At 38.7% G+C, this 19,464-nt stretch overlaps 1 protein-coding gene across 2 annotated transcripts in view; it reads left to right on the top strand.

Annotated features, from left to right (window-relative positions):
• Positions 1–18,407, top strand: part of SP3 (Sp3 transcription factor) — a 34,581-nt gene extending 16,174 nt beyond the window's left edge. For both annotated transcript variants that reach the window (XM_029071989.1, XM_039913029.1), the window contains 3 exons: positions 12,798–12,990; positions 16,097–16,293; positions 16,686–18,407. In XM_029071989.1, coding sequence (XP_028927822.1) covers positions 12,798–12,990; positions 16,097–16,293; positions 16,686–17,002 — 707 coding nt within the window. In that variant the 3' untranslated portion in view covers positions 17,003–18,407. The remainder of the gene's footprint in view (positions 1–12,797; positions 12,991–16,096; positions 16,294–16,685) is intronic.
• Positions 18,408–19,464: the final 1,057 nt, after the last annotated feature.

Below are 19,464 nucleotides of genomic sequence, written 5' to 3'. Positions count from 1 at the left end.
CTCGACGCGAGAGCCACATCCAGTATCAAGAAGAGTCAGCTCTGCCTCTTGAGCCATAGGTCCTGCATCCCTGCCGTAGTAAATTTTTTTAGTCTGGAGTCTGAGAAATATGGTACCTGCTTCTGTTTAGATGTTTTCTATAGTCTTATTCTAAAATGTAAATCCTCAAGTGTTAACCCAAATTAGTGAAAGGTAAATCTTGCAGGGAGCCCCAGTTTGTTGCAGGAGTGTCTTTAGCTTTTCTTTCCACAGTACTGTTGCTCTCTCTCTATACTCTCTTGGACCCCTTTCATTCCTCCCATATTTTCTCCTCTCTAGGCCCCCTTCTGCCAGATTGGAAGGTCAGAGGAATTAGGGACAGTGTTTACATATAAGCTGTGAAGAGGACCTGGGACCCAATAGGTCTTTTAAATTGTTCCCTTCATAAGAGTTGTTGCTGGGTAATTGTCTGCTGCCTACCTACTGTCCACTTTCCTCTAATCTTGTTTCATTTTCTAAGTGTTGGCCTATAGTTGCCAACAGTTTAGGTTTTGGCAAGAGTTTCCTGGAATATTTTCTTGGGTTTTTGAGAGTAGATAAATAGGTTAGAGTAGTCAGTAGGTAATAGAAGAAACCTAGTAATTGAACCCTGCAGATGCCTTCATTCAGGTACTGTGATCACTTTTTAACTTTTGCCTCTAGCAACCAATCAGTTGTATTTTTTTTTTTATTTTTTGGAGAATGGTATTTGTTAAATTCTTATTATAATGCCAGGCACTGTACTGAGTTCTGGGGTAGATACAAACTAATCAGGTTGGACCCAGTCCATGTCCCATGTGAGGCTCCCAGTCTTAATCCCCATTTTATAGATGAAATAATTGAGGCACAGGGAATTTAAGGGATTTGCCCAAGGTCATACAGCGGATGAAGCAGAGCTGGGATTAGATCCCAGACCCTCCTACTCCCGGGCTTGTGCTCTTTCCACTAGGCCATACTGAGTGTCTACTTGGGGCAGAGTACAAGATAATTAACATACATGATCCTTGCCCTGAAGATGTTTACAATCTAGGGGTCAGACACTAAAATACATTACAAATAGGAGGAAGTAGTAGAGTATATTAGTATTAGAGTATATTAGATAAGTAGATAAATCCTACTGGGAGGATGAGAGTACTTAAGTGGTATGGAAATGCTGAAGTGGCAGTAGGGGATCCAGAAGGGTGGGGAGATTAGAAAATAATTGGGGAAGGCTTTAATTGTGGATAGAGCTGGGGAGTTCTAAATTTATGGGGGACAGCTTGAGCAAGGGGTTGGAATCTGGAGGTATGAGAACGGGACACAGTGAGTAGGTTAGTTTGAACAAAGAGTGCCACTGAGGATGTAGGGGAGAAGAGAATCAGAAAGTCAGGGAGAGAGCTGGTGGAGTGCCTTTGGCAGACTCAAATCAGTGATGAGTGGAAAGATGGAGGAGTCAAGGTTAACACCAAAGGTGCAAGCCTCAAAGGTCAAGATGGTGATAAACAGTTGATAAATTGTGATGGGAAAATAAGGAGGAGGAGAGGATATGGGAGTTAAGATGAGGAACTTGAGGTGCTGGTGTGACATCAGTGTAGAGGTGCCATGAGGAAGGTAGAAATGGGAGATTTCAGAGAAGGTCATTGGTGACCTGTAACTGAGTAGTTTTAATGGGGCGAAGGGGATGGAACGAGATTGAAGAGGGTCAGGGAGGGAATTGGCCTATTTGACATATTTGGACAGGACTGTTGCATTCCTCCAAGCACTTAATACAGTGCTGTACACATGGAAAGTGCTCCAATACCATTGATTAATTGAAGGGCAGTGGGGTGGTAGCTAGATAGTACAATGGGGTCCAGAGGGTTTTTTGTTTTGTTTTTTTTTCAAAGACAGGTGGGTTGTGGATATGATTTTAAAGGCAGAGCGAAGGACCCCACAGAGTGAGCTATAGGAGGCAGCAGTCTGATAACGAAGTGTGGGGAGTCAAGGCTGTTTAGAAAGTGAGAATGCATGGATTGGGAGCTTGTGTGGGAAGTAGATTTTGAAAGCAAGTAGATGAAAGGGAGGGGGCAGAGAGGATGAGCAGACGTAGGGATGGGTAGGAGCTAGGGAGGTCATGCCTGATGGTTTCGATTGTGTCTACAAAGGCAAGCACATCAGGAACGAGGTGGGTTGGGAATATTGGATGTTTAACGAGAGAGTTAAAATTCTGGATTTCCAAAGTTTGGAAAATCAGCCTGTGACTAGCATGTAAACGATAGCTACAGTTGAAGTGGAAGGTAGGGCTGGGTGGCTATGAAAAGTAGCAATTCCTTATTTGTAGGGCTGCTGCAACTAATATCTGTACTGTAACATCATTTATTAAGATTGATTGGAACCAGACATGGTATGGGTATGTGAAAATCTGGGTAGTCGGTGGAGATAAATTAAATGGGTTCTTAAAATGGCAAATGGCTTACTTAAAATTCAGAGCAACACAGACTAATGGCTTGTTGCTAGCAGCAGATAACTTCCAGTAACCTTGGACCACATCCCAGTTCAGGAAACAACGAGCAAACTAACAGTACATTACTATGAAATGCACCAAAATCTGGATAAATGAGGTAGGTTTACTGCAGTGAATTAGGGAATTAGCTACTCTTCTGCATTTACCCCATATATCATGAATTTTGATAGGGTAGCAGTATATGCCCTTTTTCACTTTTGAGTATTTGTCTTAATTTATTGTCAATTCACTATTTCAAGCATAACTTCTTAGTAAGAACAGTTCTACAGTTTAGAATTTTTCATCTGTTTTTGATCTAGTATGTTGATGAAATAATCTTCCTTGATTCAATTTAGAAAACTTTTTTTTCTTAAATATACAAGTCAATGCTGTTTCTTATTTTCCTGTACCTGCTTTAGACAATTACGCTTAAAACTCAGTTATCCATAGCAGATAGGTGAAATCCACGAATATAAAATTCTACTGTAGCTATTGGTTGATTATTGCCACTTCTACATCAATAATTTACAAAAATGGGTATGACTTTTGACTGTAGAGCGCTTAATACAGTGATCTGCACACAGTAAGCACTTAATACAACTGAATTGGAGTGCCTTGAATGTAGAAGTGAGGGGCTCTGATGGGGGAAAAGAAAGATTAAAGTACTTCTGTTTTTTGCACCCCCCCCCCCCCATGCTTTTTTAGCTTTAGTATGAATGGATAGATGGGATAATCTTTTATTTCAGGAGTGGCCAGATTCAACTCTCCAGAAACTGAAAACTTTCCAAAAATTTCTCCTCAACATCAGCAGGTCAAATAGGTATTGGATACCCACCCCCAGGACAACAGAAGAGGGTGGTGATGCTCTCTACTCTGTTCATTTTGAGTCTGCCACAATTTATAGGGCATGAAGGAAGATGATAGTCATCTGGATTAATCTGTTTGGTTTTAAGGAGGTTCTCTAGAGTTGAACCTAGTAATGTAAACGAAATGACAGTGTCTTAGAAGCCCATTCACTAACAGCAGCAGGCAATGTCAAAAGCAGTATGACCCTTTGGGGACAAATAACAATGGTAGCCAGGTTTCATCAAAAATTATTTTACCTTTTGTCTCCAGTGTTTAGAACGATGCTTGGCACATAGTAAGCACTTAAATGCCATCATTATTAATATTTAGCCTGCATACTATATTTCCTAAAGTAACTATAATCAGCTATGAGCAAAATAAATTTACTTTTGCACAATTCATCATCTAGTCATCTGAGTATGATGCCTACCTCTACTATTGCCCCAAAAAACATTTTAATGGTACCGACTGTTCCTTTCAGTGGAAAATTGGCTATACACTTATTGTGTATTAATTTTAAAATATAATTATACTCATAATACCAGAAAAGATCAATTTATGAAGTTGATAAATATGGACCTAGTGACGTTTTCTAGGTGCATAGGTGTGTGGGGAATTGGTTTCCAACTCTCTGTGATAAAACATTTTTATTGCTTTCAAAATTAGATGTGAGTGAAAAACATGAATTTGTAAAAAATATCGCAGCAACTGGTTATTGGGAATTTGTTCCATTGAGTGCCCTGGAAAATGGTGGTGTGGGATAAGTTGTAATAGATTTATGGGCATATGGTGATTAATAATTTGGGTCTCATCTGTGATCTGGAGTCCGGATTAACATTTATTATTTAATATAATATGAAGTTTGAAAGTGGCTAAATCTCAAAGTCCAAAGTTCTTTCACTCACTGTTAGTCATCAACCATTGTCTTCCTAATTCTCAGGAGGGTATTTAGTTCTGCATGTAACCATGTTGGGTCATGAGGGTATAAAGAATATGAATAAGAATTGTGATGGTGAATCTTCCAGTCCAAAGTAAAATTTAGTTGATGGTATATTTTTTGAAGAAAAAAAATAGAGAAATGCTCTTCCTTGGCTCCGGGGAGTATTATTTTATATGCTTTTGTTATCCAGCATTACATGAAATGCATGATTTAGGAACCTTAGAACTGTTTGGAGAATGTCCACTGTCCATCACAGTCTCATCAGCATCTGTTCACTAAAATGTTATCTTGAGCACCTAATTTTTTTTGTGTGTGCTGGGTGCTGAATTGTATCAATTAAGCACTCTGGCATATATTAATACAGGAATATTAAAAGGCACTTTGACCAACCCAATTATACAAATATTGCTTGAAAAGTTAAAGTACAGGGCTGTGTTGGAAAGTGCAGAGGGTCGACTTACCTGGAGTAGGTAGTGCTGAGTTTTGAACAAAGGAAGTGGGGAAATGTGTTGAGCTGGGCCTGGGGAGTGTCTGGAGGAAGCCATGGAAGAAAGGAATGGTGATCATAGATACCTTGGGTGACCCAGGAAACCAGGGAATAGGTCAGTGAGCTATAATCTTCAGGAGTTCCTGTGGGCCCCATCTGGGGACCTTTGCCCATTTTTTCTAAATGATCCCCAAATGGCTGCACTTCCAGGTTTGTGGCTCAGCGTATGTGCATTGGAAGCACTAGAAGTTCCCACTGTGCTTGTTCCAAGCCCTCGAACTATAAATCTAGGTGCACCTGGGACTTCAAAGAAGTGGAGCTCAAACTGAACTAAACCTTTGACCAGGCACTGAAGCCAAGTTTTACTACAGTAGATGAAAACAAAATTAAGGGTCAGCACAAATAAAGGGACACAAGGTTAGTCATGGCAGATACTTTTTCAAGATAGGAGGGAGAATGAATGGAATTAATATGAACATTTTATTTTGATGGTAATTAATTAGGTTGACTGAGCAGAGAAGTCCCTAGTCTTAGAAAGTTTACTCCTTAGATGCTTAGAAACTAACTTGGATCAGCAAAAATATAAGTCCCTCTCTTAAAAGGCCAATAGAAAAGGTTGAATTGAGTGGTTTTAAAATATAAACAGGAAGCTTAAAAATCATTAACAGAGAATCATTTTAATATGATAGGTGAATATAAATCTTGTTTTAAAAATCCTCTTTTGTAGTTCTCTTTAGATGATTGTTTGCAGTGAAGACCTGTGAAACAGAAAATGTAAATAAAATGAACTTTTATAATCATGAAGTAATCTCATCAATGCTTTAAAAATACTTGAAAGCAGAGAAAATCAAAGATTTTAAGTACAACAAAATCTAAATGATCCGCTGTTGATAAAAGGAGAATGTCTCATTTTATCAAATACATTATAATCTGTATTTATCCAGCAAGAATTATTTAGACTTAATATGCAGGTCACAAATCGTGGTGATTAAATCAAGAAAGAGTTTTTTTATTAAATACAGTATTAGCTCTGACAGTTATTTAACCAGCAATAAAAGTGATAGGAAGACCTGGAACATTTTCCCTTTCATACTCCAATTTTTTAAACATGAGTTGAGGTTCCGCTTATTTCAACTCAGGGTAAACTAAATTTGCTTTATTTGAGCATCTAGATATGGGTGGCATAATGCCTAATTTTCATCAGTAGAATTTTTTGTGATATGAGTAACATCAATCAGTGACATTTATTGTTTTTATATGGTATTTGTTCAGTGCTAACTGTGTGCCAGGCATGAATTAAGCACTTGGGTAGATATTAAGATAATAGGGTTGGACATAGTCCCTGTCCCATATGGGGCTCATAGTCTTAATCCCCATTTTACAGATGAGGTAACCGAGGTATAGAAAATTGAAGTGACTTGCCAAGGTCACACAGCAAACGGTGGAGCTGGGATTAGATCCTAGGTCCTCAGGCTCCCAGGCCTGTGCCCTTTTCACTAGACCATGCTGCACCTTACCGTGTACAGAGCATTACACTTACGCTTATGAGAAGCAGTGTGGCTCAGTGGAAAGAGCCCAGGCTTGAGAGTCATAGGTCATAGGTTCTAATCCTGACTCTGCCACTTGTCAGCTGTATGACTTTGGGCAAGTCACTTAATTTATCTGGTCCTCAGTTACCTCACCTGTAAAATGGGGATTGACTGTGAGCCCCACGTGGGACAACCTGATTACTTTGCATCCTCCCCCCCTCCCCCTGTGCTTAAAATGGTGCTTGGCACATAGTAAGTAGGCACTTAACAAATGAGATCATTATTATTATTACAGTAAACTCCTGGGGGATTACAGTAGAGTTGGAAGACAATCCCTGACCTGAAGAAGTTTACAATCTAGTGACTAACATGTCGTTTAAAAGAGAATTATATTTGTCATGCAAGTTGTGATATATGTAGTAAAACATTGATTAATTTGCAGTGATTTTCATGAAAGAGGGTTTGCTACACAAAAATGGGCAGGGGAAAGAATTGTGGGGTAGGGAGCAGAACAAAGAAGGGGAGGAGTAGGAGAAAATGTCGGAGCATGACAGCCTAGAGTTGGATATAGCCTATTAGGTGAACTGTCTTCCATCTCCATACGAGTATTAGGAATTATCAGTTAACTAGTCGGGGCCTATGTATTTAGGTAAATTGATCAAGCATTAAAACTAAAATAACATTTTAAACCAAGTCCTTTTTGGCTATGAGACATCTTTTCTAGAGGGCAGAGGGTGGCAACTTATCTAATACGAGTGAGAGGGATGTTCAGTAATTAAAGTGCACTTAGAAATTACATAATTCAGACATTACACTAATTTAGAATCCTTTCCTGCTTCACTGTATTGTATAAAAAACAAAATTTTAATTGCAATTGAACTTTTAAATCTTTCATTGTATCATTTCTCAGTACAGGCTTTTACATAGCTTATTGTCAGTCTGTAGCATTGTGTTGAGTCTGCAGAGTAATTCCTAATCAAAAGATTGTTTTTTGATGTGTTTGCCTCAAGAGCACAGTTATCAGCATGTGGTCATTCCTGAAAGGATGTTCCAAAGCCTTGGAGTTGACACCCTCAATTGGAAATTATTATATGGTGGATCAGAAGCATGTTCTGACACAAATTCCAGGGCCTACTTCACACCTTCTGGCAGGTGGCATAAAATAAGTTGAATTGTTTTGAATCTATTTCAAAGCCCTGGTTTACTGCAAAGGTAATAGGGAGAGGGTCAGATGAGGCTTCTTTAATGCTGACCCACTGTGTCATATCATTGTGGAGTCACCTTGGAATCTTGAACTTCTCAGAGCTGCAAAATTTGTTTAGTAGTTGCCAAGGGCTGGGATTGCCCCTCACAATCATTAACAGTTGCATTTGTTGAGCATCATTGTGTGTAGAGCACTACTGCTTGCTTAGGAAGTCTATAGGGGACATAGTTTCTGGCCTTGAGGAATTCACAGTCTAGCAGGGGAGACTGAAGAGCATAGTTTGCCAAATATACAATAGGTATAAGAGAGCAGAGAGTCAATTGATTAGAAACAAAAGTAAGCAATGAATAGACAACAAGCAGTAGAGTTACAGCACGAGGGTGATAGGCAAAAAGGTGGGGAAATCAGTCATGGAATCCCTCTTAAAGGCAGCAAAGCTCAGGAAAGAGCATGGGCCTAGGAATCAGGAGACCTGAGTTCTAATCCTGGCTCTACCACTTGCCTGTAGTGTGGCCTTGGGAATGTCCCATAACCTTTCTCTGCCTCAGTTTTCTCATCTGTAATGGGGATTCAGTACCTGTTCTCCCTCCCCTTTAGACTGTGAGCCCTATGTGGGTCAAGTACTTGGTCTGATCTACTTATATTGTATTTAACCCAGTGCTTAGTACATTGGTTGGCACATAGGAATGGGTTTTATGGATTTGGTGGGATAGGGAGCTCTACACAAAGGGAAAAGTATGAGTACTAGTTTGGAAGTGGGAGAATTGGCTAGTGAGGCACAGTTAGGTATTGTTTACTTGGGAGAAGCAAAGAGTGCAAGCTGGGTTGTAGCAGGGAAGAGAGCGGATAGGTAAGGCCCGTGACAGTGGATGGATAGGCTTAATTGAGGCAAAAATTAGTTGAGGCATATATTTTGACGTCTTGGTGTTTATTTCAGGAATCTCTTGCTGCAAGAATCATGCCTGTTCCGCCTTTTGGCGTGAGGCCACATTGAAGTTTAAGGAGTGCAGGGTCACTAATTTGTCCAGAAGACTGGTTGGAATCTTGCTGTAAGTGGGTAAAGTGATGCAAATAATTTCTGCAGCTCTTTACCTTTCAAAGTTGAAGATTTGGTAGTGTCTTGAAGTCTTGTGACATAACATCCATATGTTAAGGAAAAATTAATTTTTGTCTTCAGTAATGTGTGCACTCATGACTAGAACACTGTATTAGGAATAATACAGAAATAGTATATGAACTGTGCTCCTGAGTTCACAATTCACGGTGGTGTTTACAGTCTAATTGCCATCTAAACACAGCTGGAAAAATAAGTCAAATCAAATAAAAATGTGGAGGGCTGAGGTTGTAACCTCCTGGAGGAAGTGGCTTTTTAGAGAAGGCCTTGAAAGGAGGGAAGGACTACCATATAGTGAAGCTGAGGGGTGAGGGTTTCCCAGGAAGTTGTGAGGTAGGAGAAGGGAAAGAGGCTTGTAGATTTCCTGCAGAAATATCATCAAATGTCAGTTTTCTTGACTTGAACTCAGTTTCAACTTTGGAGGAAGTCACTAAGGCCATATTATTACATTTAGGCCCTTCTTTCTGCTTCACGGAACCTTATCCTTAATGATCCAAGGTTTGTTCAGAAGATTATTGAACTGCTGCATCTCCACAGAATTCCTTCCTTGACTGTGATTAGAATGAAGCTATCTTTATTCTTCAGTAGTACGGTGGTAACGTGAATGGGGACAATTACATTTTTTTTCTTTAGTGATGAATCAGAGCTATTGGTTTAGTGACTGAAAACCTCGGTCTGGGTCTCTTTAGCCTTGGCATTCACCTCTGGTTATTAATGCCCCTTAGCTTCATCAGCCTATAGATCAGGTTCTTGTAGCCCACCTTTTTTTAATAATAGTATTTGAGCACATACTCTGTGCTGAGTATTAACTAAGCACATGGTGGAGTACAGCAGAGTCAGTTGTCATTGTTCTCAGGGATTGTACAATCTAGTGGGAGGTGAGGGGGGCAAGCAAGATGGTCATTTTGATGGGGAGGAAGGGGTAAATCTTAGGAAAGACTAAAACAGGAATTAGTAACATATGGAATGAGTTAGAGGGAGGTGTCATAAGAGGAGGATGATAATGCCATAGTTGTGAGCTTCAGAGATAATAATGTTGGTATTTGTTAAGAGCTTACTATGTGCAGAGCACTGTTCTAAGCACTGGGGTAGATACAGGGTAATCAGGTTGTCCCACGTAAGGCTCACAGTCTTAATCCCCATTGTACAGATGAGGTAACTGAGGCACAGAAGTGAAGTGACTTGCCCACAGTCACAGCTGACAAGTGGCAGAGTCGGGCTTTGAACCCATGACCTCTGACTCCCAAGCCCGTGCTCTTTCCACTGAGCCATGCTGCTTCTTGGTGTAGTTAAGTGAAGGAAAGGATTTTGGAAGGAAGATAATTAAATTTCACACATTTATCCTGAGGTTCCAGAAGGACATTAATATAGAAATGTCCTGGAGGCAGGAGGAAATATGAAATTGGAAAGAAGAGAGAGGGAATAGCAAGGTCATTTGGCCTCTCTCAAGCATTAGTACAGTGCGTGCTCACGGTAATTGCTCAATATATATCATTGATTACTTGGTCTACATGGTGATAGTTCAGGCCTTATGAGTAGATAAGCCTGCCAGTGGAGTAAGAAGAAGAGATCAAAGCTTTGAGGGACATACACAGTTAAGGGGGCAAGGGAAGAAAGATTGAGGAGCAGCTACAGAGGTAGGTGAACCAAAAATGAGTTAGTATAAAGTGTGTGGGTAAAACCAAGGTTAGATAGAGTTCCCACGAGATGAGCACCACAATATCAAAGGCAGCTGGAGAGGTCAAGGAGGATTAGGGTGTAGTAGATGGAGTTGGAAAGCTTGTGAAGGGAGATGCAAGATGTTGATAGGTTTCTAGATTAGCTGTGAGGACTTATACCATCTATAGATTGTTTTAATCAAACCAGTTTTGATGGTGTCCTCATGAGTGAACCCAGAGCCTCGATGTTGCCCGGAAGTCAGTTTTTCACAGAATTGTCTTTTGGCTCTGCTTATACTTTTGGCTGGGGTTGTTTGTATAGTACCAGTATCAAAGGGTAGGTAGGACATACATTGATGATCATTGTAGTGATAGGGCCCTGCCAAGATAAACAAAAAAATTATTTTATTGGTCTCATCTGAAGCAGGCATTCTATTTGCATTCCTGTTAACACAATTCCCTCCTCCCTACATCTGTTGATTTAGTATTTGCATGAGCTGGGATGCTCTTCCTTGTCCCTTTTGTTTACTTTTGTCTTCCTTCACTTTCCTTCTGTTCCTTGATTTTTTCTTCCTGCTCTTTCCTCCTATTTTTAAAATTCCCTCTTAGTAATAATTGTGGTATTTGTTATGCACTTACAATGTGCCAAGCACTGTATTAAGCACTGGTGTAGATAAAAGATAATCTAGCCAAATGCAGTCCCTGTCTGACAGAGCCCAAATCTAGGTGTGAATGTGTGTTGCGCAGGGGTTGGGTGGGGAGACAGGCATTTCATTTCCATTTTACAGAGGAGGAAACAGGTCTGATGTCTAAATGGCAGGTAAATGGCAGAGCTTGGAATAGAACCTAGGTCCGCTGACTCCCATGCCTGTGCCCTTTCCTCTAAGTCACAATGAAATAGTGCAAAAAGTAAAGGTATGGGCCAAATGACCTTTTAAAACTGACACTTAATAAAATTCCCTTCCTGCATTTTGTATGTCTAGTACCAAAACATTTTTTGTTCTTTTGAGTACCTGCACTAATGCAGGTCCCTACTCCGGGGAACTGTCAATTCCTAGTCTGTTGGCGTGAATGGAAATAGTAAATTGTATCTTTCCCTGAGGTGAAAATCTCTACTCTGAATATGTCGACTCCTTCGTTCTAGGATTTGCGTCCACAATCTGAGAAAATCAGACTGAACTCTCTGGGAATGCATTCTTGTATGTGATGTTTTGTTTTTAATTACCTATTTTGTGATCTTGTCACTGTGGACATTTAAAGGTACAAGAAATATATTGTCTACCCTGAAATATATTGAGTTGGTGTTAATAAACCCGGATCTTAATTTTAGGTTATAACTATACTGCAGTTTAGCAGGTATTTAGTGATTTGCTTAAATAAACAAGTATTGTATCTTGGAGCTCTAGGATCTAATGTAGTCATCAGTATATATTCAGGACTGTTCAGTTATATGTGTTTTATCAACAACTACACTATTTAAATTATTCTTAACTAATTTTCTTTCTACATTCTTAAATAGTTTTTGGATTCTTTTTATATTTTTATATTTTGTAAAGTTGAATAATCTGTTGTATTCACTCTTGTGTTTCATTTAGACTTTTGAAACAAACCAGACACCCCCACCCATATGCTTCCTGTTCTCCCTTTACTAGGATAAGTGGGAGTCGGAGCTAGCTGGGCATTCTTGTTGAAACTCATAGGTTGGACCTTTAATCAACTTCTTTGATTCCTGCTCAGGCTTCCTATGCAACCTCTTCACTTTACTCTGATAAAATTGAACAAATTTATTATTTTTGGCTGCAGGGAAATATAGAACTTGACAGTTTTAGGAGGACAATGGAATTATGGGTCAAAAAATTATGGAGACATGCTGGAGGGATAAGGGGGAAAAACACAGTTTCTCTTGTTAACCAAATCTTTAATCTAGTCAGTCACCAAATTCTTTGGGAAGTAGTAATAAGGAGCAAGTATATTTTAAAACTGGTTTTTAAATAAAAAGGATATTATGAAAAATTATTTACATGTGTAATTTAAATTATGGTGACAGAAGAGTGTTGTTGCATTTCATCCAGAAACCCAGCTGTCTTTTGCTAAATTCACATTAAATTGTATGTAGTCCTCTTTATCCATATATCTGCAGAATTTGTGGAAGATGAAGATAGGCCATACATAGCATTAACATTTTGATTAGATGAGCCGATTAAAATTTCACAAAATTGTAGCCCAACTCCTTGGCTCAAACTCTCTTCCACCCTGCCCCTCACTGTTCATCCTGGCTCAAAAGAAAACTGCCATGTTTAATTGAGTTTTTAACACAGAAATGTAATTTGGGTTCTAATTTTGTCTTGGAAATTTAGAGACCAGTAACCTTCTTGAACTAAGGAATAGGTTATTGAGTTAGAGCAGCAGTGTCCTTTGAGCTTGCCTTTTCATTGATAGTACTCTATATAGTAATATATAGGATTGACCATTATATTATGTCTCTAGATTATTTTTCCAATCCAATGGGCTGTTTATGACCTGTTTATTCTTTCCTTTAGATATTCGGATTAAAGAGGAGGAGCCTGATCCAGAAGACTGGCAGCTCAGTGGCGATTCTACATTGAATACGAATGATCTAACACATTTAAGAGTACAGGTGGTAGATGAAGAAGGGGACCAACCACATCAAGAAGGAAAAAGGCTGCGACGGGTAGCTTGCACCTGTCCCAACTGTAAAGAAGGTGGTGGGAGGTATGCATATAGAAAATGGCTAGCTATTCCTATGTATTTAAAAGTGAGCTTTGTAATAATTAGGCTGTTAGGAATCTCTCAACCTGGTGGTCTGTTGGCCACCTATCCATTTTGATATATGAGCCCATTGTTGGGTAGGGATTGTCTCTCTCTGTTGCTGAATTGTATTTCCCAAGCTCTTAGTACAGTGCTGTGCACACAGTAAGCGCTCAATAAATACAATTGAATGAATGAATGGTAGTTATTGAACACTCCCTGGAGTAAAGCATTGTACCTAGCACTTGGGAAAGCACAACCAACAGCCATTATCCCTGTCCACAAGGAGCCTACAGACTACAAGACTGTAGACTGGCATGCAGATATCAACCAGCGGTTTTTCTCGATAAACAGGGAGGGATCCAGTTGAGGTCTCTTGGCAAAGAATCAGGATGTGAATAGCCCTTTATCGACTGGGTTTAGTTGTCAGCATCATACTTAGGAAAACAGAGGTGTGGTTCTCTGAGCAGACAATCAGTACGCATAAGGTTGTCTCAGTGTATTTGTTACTGTCTGTTCACATGATGGAGAACTCCCACTCTGACCTCTTTGTCCCAGGGGCCAATCACAAGGTGCCAGTGTTCTGTTCAGTTTCCTATTGAGCGTGCAAAGGCACAATTACCTTTACAATCAGCTGATCACTGGCTCTCAGTGTCTCTCACCAACTCCTGCAGTGTCCCTCAGGCAAACTTGTCTTGATCTTCGGAGTCCCTCATTCAGGGTGACTCAGGAGTCTCTTCTCAGTAGATTGAAACTAACCATCCAGGGTCTAAAAAGCATTATCCTCCCTGCCTTCTCCTCCCCAGGTAGAAACACAGCAGTTTGGATTTTGAGGAGGTAGAAATGGTGATGAATATAGCCTTTTGGAAGTAACCTTGTTACTCCAGGCATTCAAAACAATCAGCAAGGAAAAATCCCTTACTGGAAAGTCTTTTTTTAATTATTAATAATAATAATGGTATTTGTTAAACCCTTACTATGTGCCAAGCACTGTTTAAGTGCTTGGATAAATACAAGTTAATCAGGTTGGACACAGTCCCTGTCCCACATAGGACTTATCCCCCTTTTACAGATGAGATAATTTAGGCAAAGAGAAGAGAAATGACTTGCCCAGGGTCCCACAGCGGACATGTGGCAGACCTGGGATTAGAGCCCAGGTCCTTCTGATTCCAAGGCCAATCCTCTGTCCACTAGACCATGCAGCTTTTCTTTTATAGCCTTTATTTCATAAGGCCATAACTGTGGGACTACATTGATTTTGTTTTTGTTTGTCTCACTGTTTCACAAAAGTAGAATGCTCTAAATATATGCAGCCAGTCTGTTATATCCCAGTTTATGAAATCTGGAAGTTAAGGATGTACATCTACCTAGCTCTGTTTTTAAAGTCGAGAATTAAAAACAAAAGCCATATTAAACCATGGTACACTCTCACCTTGAAAGCTGCTTTCAAAACTGCCACATTTTAGGAGGGATGTAAAGCTGAAGAAAATATGTCCGGAACAAAAACGTTAGGACTTGTCACCCTGCTCCTCAAAAAACTCCAAAAAAAACCCACTCCCAAAAAAAGGTGAAGGCTGAGTGGATGACATGATTGTCTTATCAAAAGCTATTTAGATTTCAGACACAAATTAGTCTTCACCAAATCCTTCGACACCAGGGTGAACACAACCTACCTCCATATCCACTAGCTCTCCCCGTCTTCCTAGCCCTTATGAAATCACATCTCCTTCAAGAAGTCTTGCAGGAATAATTTCTCTGCTCCCTCAAGTTGTTTCCCCCAACTACAGCCACAGCACTTCTGTTCCAGTTGTACACTTGTGCATTCACATTCAGTCGTAGCACTATTTTATATACTATTAAGTACTAATTCATATACATTTCACTTTCCTCTGTCCCCCTTTCTTTATATCTTTCTACCATGATATATTGTAGCTTCTTGAGTACAGGGAACATGTCTACTAACTTATCTTACCCCATCCACACCCCACATACACTAGCGTTCAAATACAATAAGTACTTAGTAGATACTATTGATAAAGGAATCCACTCATTTTCAGTAAAGTTTAAAAAGAGATGAAGGTAAACATACTTTACAAAGGAAAAAGGTCTTTATTTTGAATGATGAGCTTTGAAGGAGGAGGTTTTTACTAAAAAGCATGAAATATTGTGTGTGGGGGTATATGTCCTATAGTAAGTTGCTTTATGAGAAGGCAATACTAGCATCTGTCAGGGAAGAAAGCACATCAAGATCAGTAAGGAACCTTCTCAAAAAGCTTAAATTACAAAGAAGTAGTTTACTACTCCTTCATGCTTTTCAGTTTGAAAAGTATGTTGAAGTCCCGATTTTATACACCTGTGTGTTGAATGCTGCTTTTTAGAGACCTTCATGATTCCTCTCCTATACTAGCTGGTGATAACATTTCTCAGTCACTTTTAACTATGTCCACTAAAAAGAGGTAGGTTACTATATATGATTGGAGCACCAATTAGTAGTAGTATTTATTGACCACTTCAGTGCAGTGCATATGGAAAAGTACCACAGAAAGCATACGTGCAGTCTAATAGATGTGCAACAGTGCTTGATGTATAGTAAGAACTTAAAAGTCAGTAAATAATAAGGCCTGAAGTTTTTAAGCATATTAATAATATAGAATCACGTCTAACTCCCTTTACCTTCTTAAATGCTTTGTACAGTGCTCTGCATATAGTAAATGCCCAGTAAATACTGTAGAGTAATAGAGGCATTGTATAATTTATTCACTAGGTGGAATGTTTATGGTTTCAGCAGTTACCATAATTTTGGTTTTGTAACATTAAACCAGCCTAGTTTCGATTGTTTAATTTGAAATAAGAAATATTTTTTGATGGCATAAAACTCATTTTGAGGTTTTTTGATAGCTAATATATTGTTAAGAATAACTGAATTTTGGATTTACCCTCTCTAGTTACTCATCAAGCTTGTACATAAATTGCATATAAAGAGTGAATAATGTTACTGTGTTTATTGGGAGAACTTTGAAATTCTGAGAGTCTAAAATAATGAACGGCTGCACTTTTTTTTTTTTTCTAGAGGTGCCAATCTTGGGAAGAAGAAACAGCACATTTGTCATATACCAGGATGTGGTAAAGTTTATGGAAAGACCTCACATCTAAGGGCACATCTTCGTTGGCATTCAGGAGAACGTCCCTTTGTTTGTACTTGGATGTTTTGTGGTAAAAGATTTACTCGCAGCGATGAGTTACAGCGGCATAGAAGAACACATACAGGTTATTAATGCTTTTGACCAATACCAAGTTTGTTAGTCCTATGATTGAAGGATTTGGGCAAGTGAGTTGGCCTGATGATGGACTTGCCTCGATCCAGTCCTGAACTTCAGAGAACCAAAAACCTGTGCAAAGCTATTATTAGTTCTAGTGGTTTTCTAAGTTGAAAAAAAATTGTACCTTTTTTGGATTATGCGGTACAGTAGTGTTTAAGCTTTAGTTTTTCCAAAACGCTAACTAGAAATCAACACTATTGGTGTAATCAGTTTAGCATTTTGCATTAGAGAATAGAAAGGGGGTAGATCAGTTGTAGAAGAATCAGAGTAAGCAGCAAATGGATTCCTGATTGAATCTGCTTTTAAAGCTGTGCTTTCTACCTTTTTTTTTCTTGACAGGAGAAAAGAAGTTTGTCTGTCCAGAATGTTCAAAACGCTTTATGAGAAGTGACCATCTTGCCAAACACATTAAAACACATCAGAATAAAAAAGGTATTCACTCTAGCAGTACAGTGCTGGCATCCGTAGAAGCTTCCCGAGATGATACTTTGATTACTGCAGGAGGAACGACACTTATCCTTGCAAATATTCAACAAGGGTCTGTTTCAGGGATAGGAACTGTTAATACTTCCACCACCAGCAATCAAGACATCCTCACCAACACTGAAATACCTTTACAACTTGTCACAGTTTCTGGAAATGAGACAATGGAGTAAATATTACACAAATACCTATTCATTGTGGTTATTTTTATACAGTAGTGAGAAGAATATTGTTCCTAAGTTCTTAGATATCTTTTTATTGATGTGCAAAAATTTTTGGATTGACAGTAACTTGGTTATACATGACACTGAAATGCCTTACTTTGTATGATATTCCATAGTATATAAAAATGGTAAAATTGCATGGGTTTTGTAGGTACTTTTGGAATCTAGAAGAGATGAAATTTTACCAAGTTATATAAAGAAAAAAATGAATTTAACCATGGGAAAGGTAGTCTAACCAAATGCATCAATCCTGTGTGGTTTAGTGTAAAAATGAGAACATGTTGGTATTTATCTATTGTAAGATAAAGAAGTTGGTGGGTGAAAGAAATCATGTTATGATAAAAAAAGTTTTGTAATTTTCTTGATGACTGGAATTTTTATTATGCATAACTGACAAATCAAGTTTCCAAGCAAATGTTACATAGTGTAGGCTTTACTTAGCTCATCAATTTGTCATTTTGAAGCTAATTATTTTAATTAGGTTAACTATGTACAATATTTTAAGCATTACTCTTGTAAGATTTTGAAAACTACATTTTAACATGGAACTCTAGGTATAGTCACCTTTTAAATCCTATTGAAAAGCCATGTTTAAGATTTAATTTGCCAAAATGTCTTGTTAATATTCTTTCAGTAACAAAGTTGGGCAATATAACCAATGTTTAAAAAAAGTTTCAAGTGTATAGGTTGAGGCATTTGGGTGGTAAGAAGAATGTATAGTGAATTATCCCTTTTCTTGAACATTGGAGGACCAAAAAAATAAGGTGTATTGTGTCTCAGCAGTGATTTTTATCAATCTTGTTTCCAAAACCCATCTGTCTGCCAGGGCCTTAAAAGCCATCATGTAAATTACCAGAAAAGTATAACATATGCAAACATAACAGAAAATCACTTCCATAGTGACAATACTCCAACCACATGGTTATTAGTCATAGAAAACTAGGGATTTTACAAGGTGTTTTTTTTTTTAAGTTCTTTTGGCTAGGTAGTCAGTCTGCGTTTAAATATCAACCATTTTCCTCTTTTGCTTTTTCCCTTAAAATTTGTATGTATCCAGTACACTTAACTGAAAAACATATATGTTTTTTATTATGCTGTATTTTCTTTTTATTTTTTAATGTTTATATTTTCAGTTAGAAAAATGTACAAAATAAACATTGCTGATCTGTAAGAGCTCTACCATTTTCCTAAAATGTACAAAATAACTGCAGCAGTTCACCTATTGACAACCATTTGGAATTCTGTTCATATGTTATTCTTAAAACCACCTCAAATTTAAAGGCTACCTTATTGTACGTTCAAAGTGTATTATAACAGTGTGGTAGTTAATAAAACACTATTTTTTTTCTTTTGAGTTTGCTGTATTCCTGCTCTTTAAATATAGCAATGGTATAATATGTTTAAGGGTGTTTTTTTCTTCAGGTTTCATAATGTGATTTTCATTTTTGATTTTTTTAACAGGAATTAAAAAAATTGGGGAATTGGAAGTGTTGTAAGGAATTTATATTTGGGGAATCTGTAAAACCACAGTTTCAGGAAAAGTTTTCTATTGTTTATTCATTTTTCATTTTTCACCTAATAGGGTTAGGCTTATCCTTTGAGTATGTGTATGTTCCTTCCACTTCAAGTCCACACACTTGTCTCCAGCTTGACCACACTTCTCAGTGCCCCTCCTTCACCATTTTACTGATATCTTGATCTCTAGGCTAACTGCCTATAAGGCAATCAAATAGGCTACATACCCTGTTCCACATGGGGCTTGTAATACCAGGGGTAGGGAGGGCAGGTATCATATCCACATTTTAGGAGCTGAGGAGACCAAGCCATAGAGAAGGTAAGTGACCATGGTCACACAATCCAGTGGGAATAAAACCTTGGTCTTCAGAATCTCTTTCTCATGCTCTTGGCACTGGGCCTCACTGCCTACAGGGCTGTGAGTCCTTAAAGTGTGTAGGTAGTATGAAAGTGGCAGGCGGGAGATATAAACTGGGAAAATTAGAAATTAATTGGAGAAGGCCTCAATCCATCCGGTCAGTGGTATTGAGTGCTTACTCTGTCAGAGCACCGTGCTAAATGCTTGGTGTCAGGGGTGGCACTGTAGGATATGTAGACATCCCCCCAGCACTCAAGCAGCTTAAAATCTAGGAGGGGGAGATAGACATTAAAATAAATTACAGGTAGCAGCAACCAAATATAAAGATATTTACATTGAGTGCTCTGTGGGTGGAGCCTGGGACTGATCTAAGTGTGCAGATTGAGTATGGACTCAAGTCCAAAGTTGATTTAGGGAAGGAAATACGTTGGGAAGATGAGAGTTGAGGGAAGGGTCCCTGGAGGAGCTATGAGTTTAGCAGGGCTTTGAAAATGAGCAAGGGATCAGGGGTGATAAAGAGAATAGTGAGACACAGTGA

This window comes from Ornithorhynchus anatinus, chromosome 9, assembly GCF_004115215.2.
Source record: "Ornithorhynchus anatinus isolate Pmale09 chromosome 9, mOrnAna1.pri.v4, whole genome shotgun sequence".
Lineage (NCBI taxonomy): Eukaryota > Metazoa > Chordata > Mammalia > Monotremata > Ornithorhynchidae > Ornithorhynchus > Ornithorhynchus anatinus.
The sequence above is the reverse complement of the archived record's forward strand: the minus strand, read 5'-3'. Positions and strand labels throughout refer to the sequence as shown.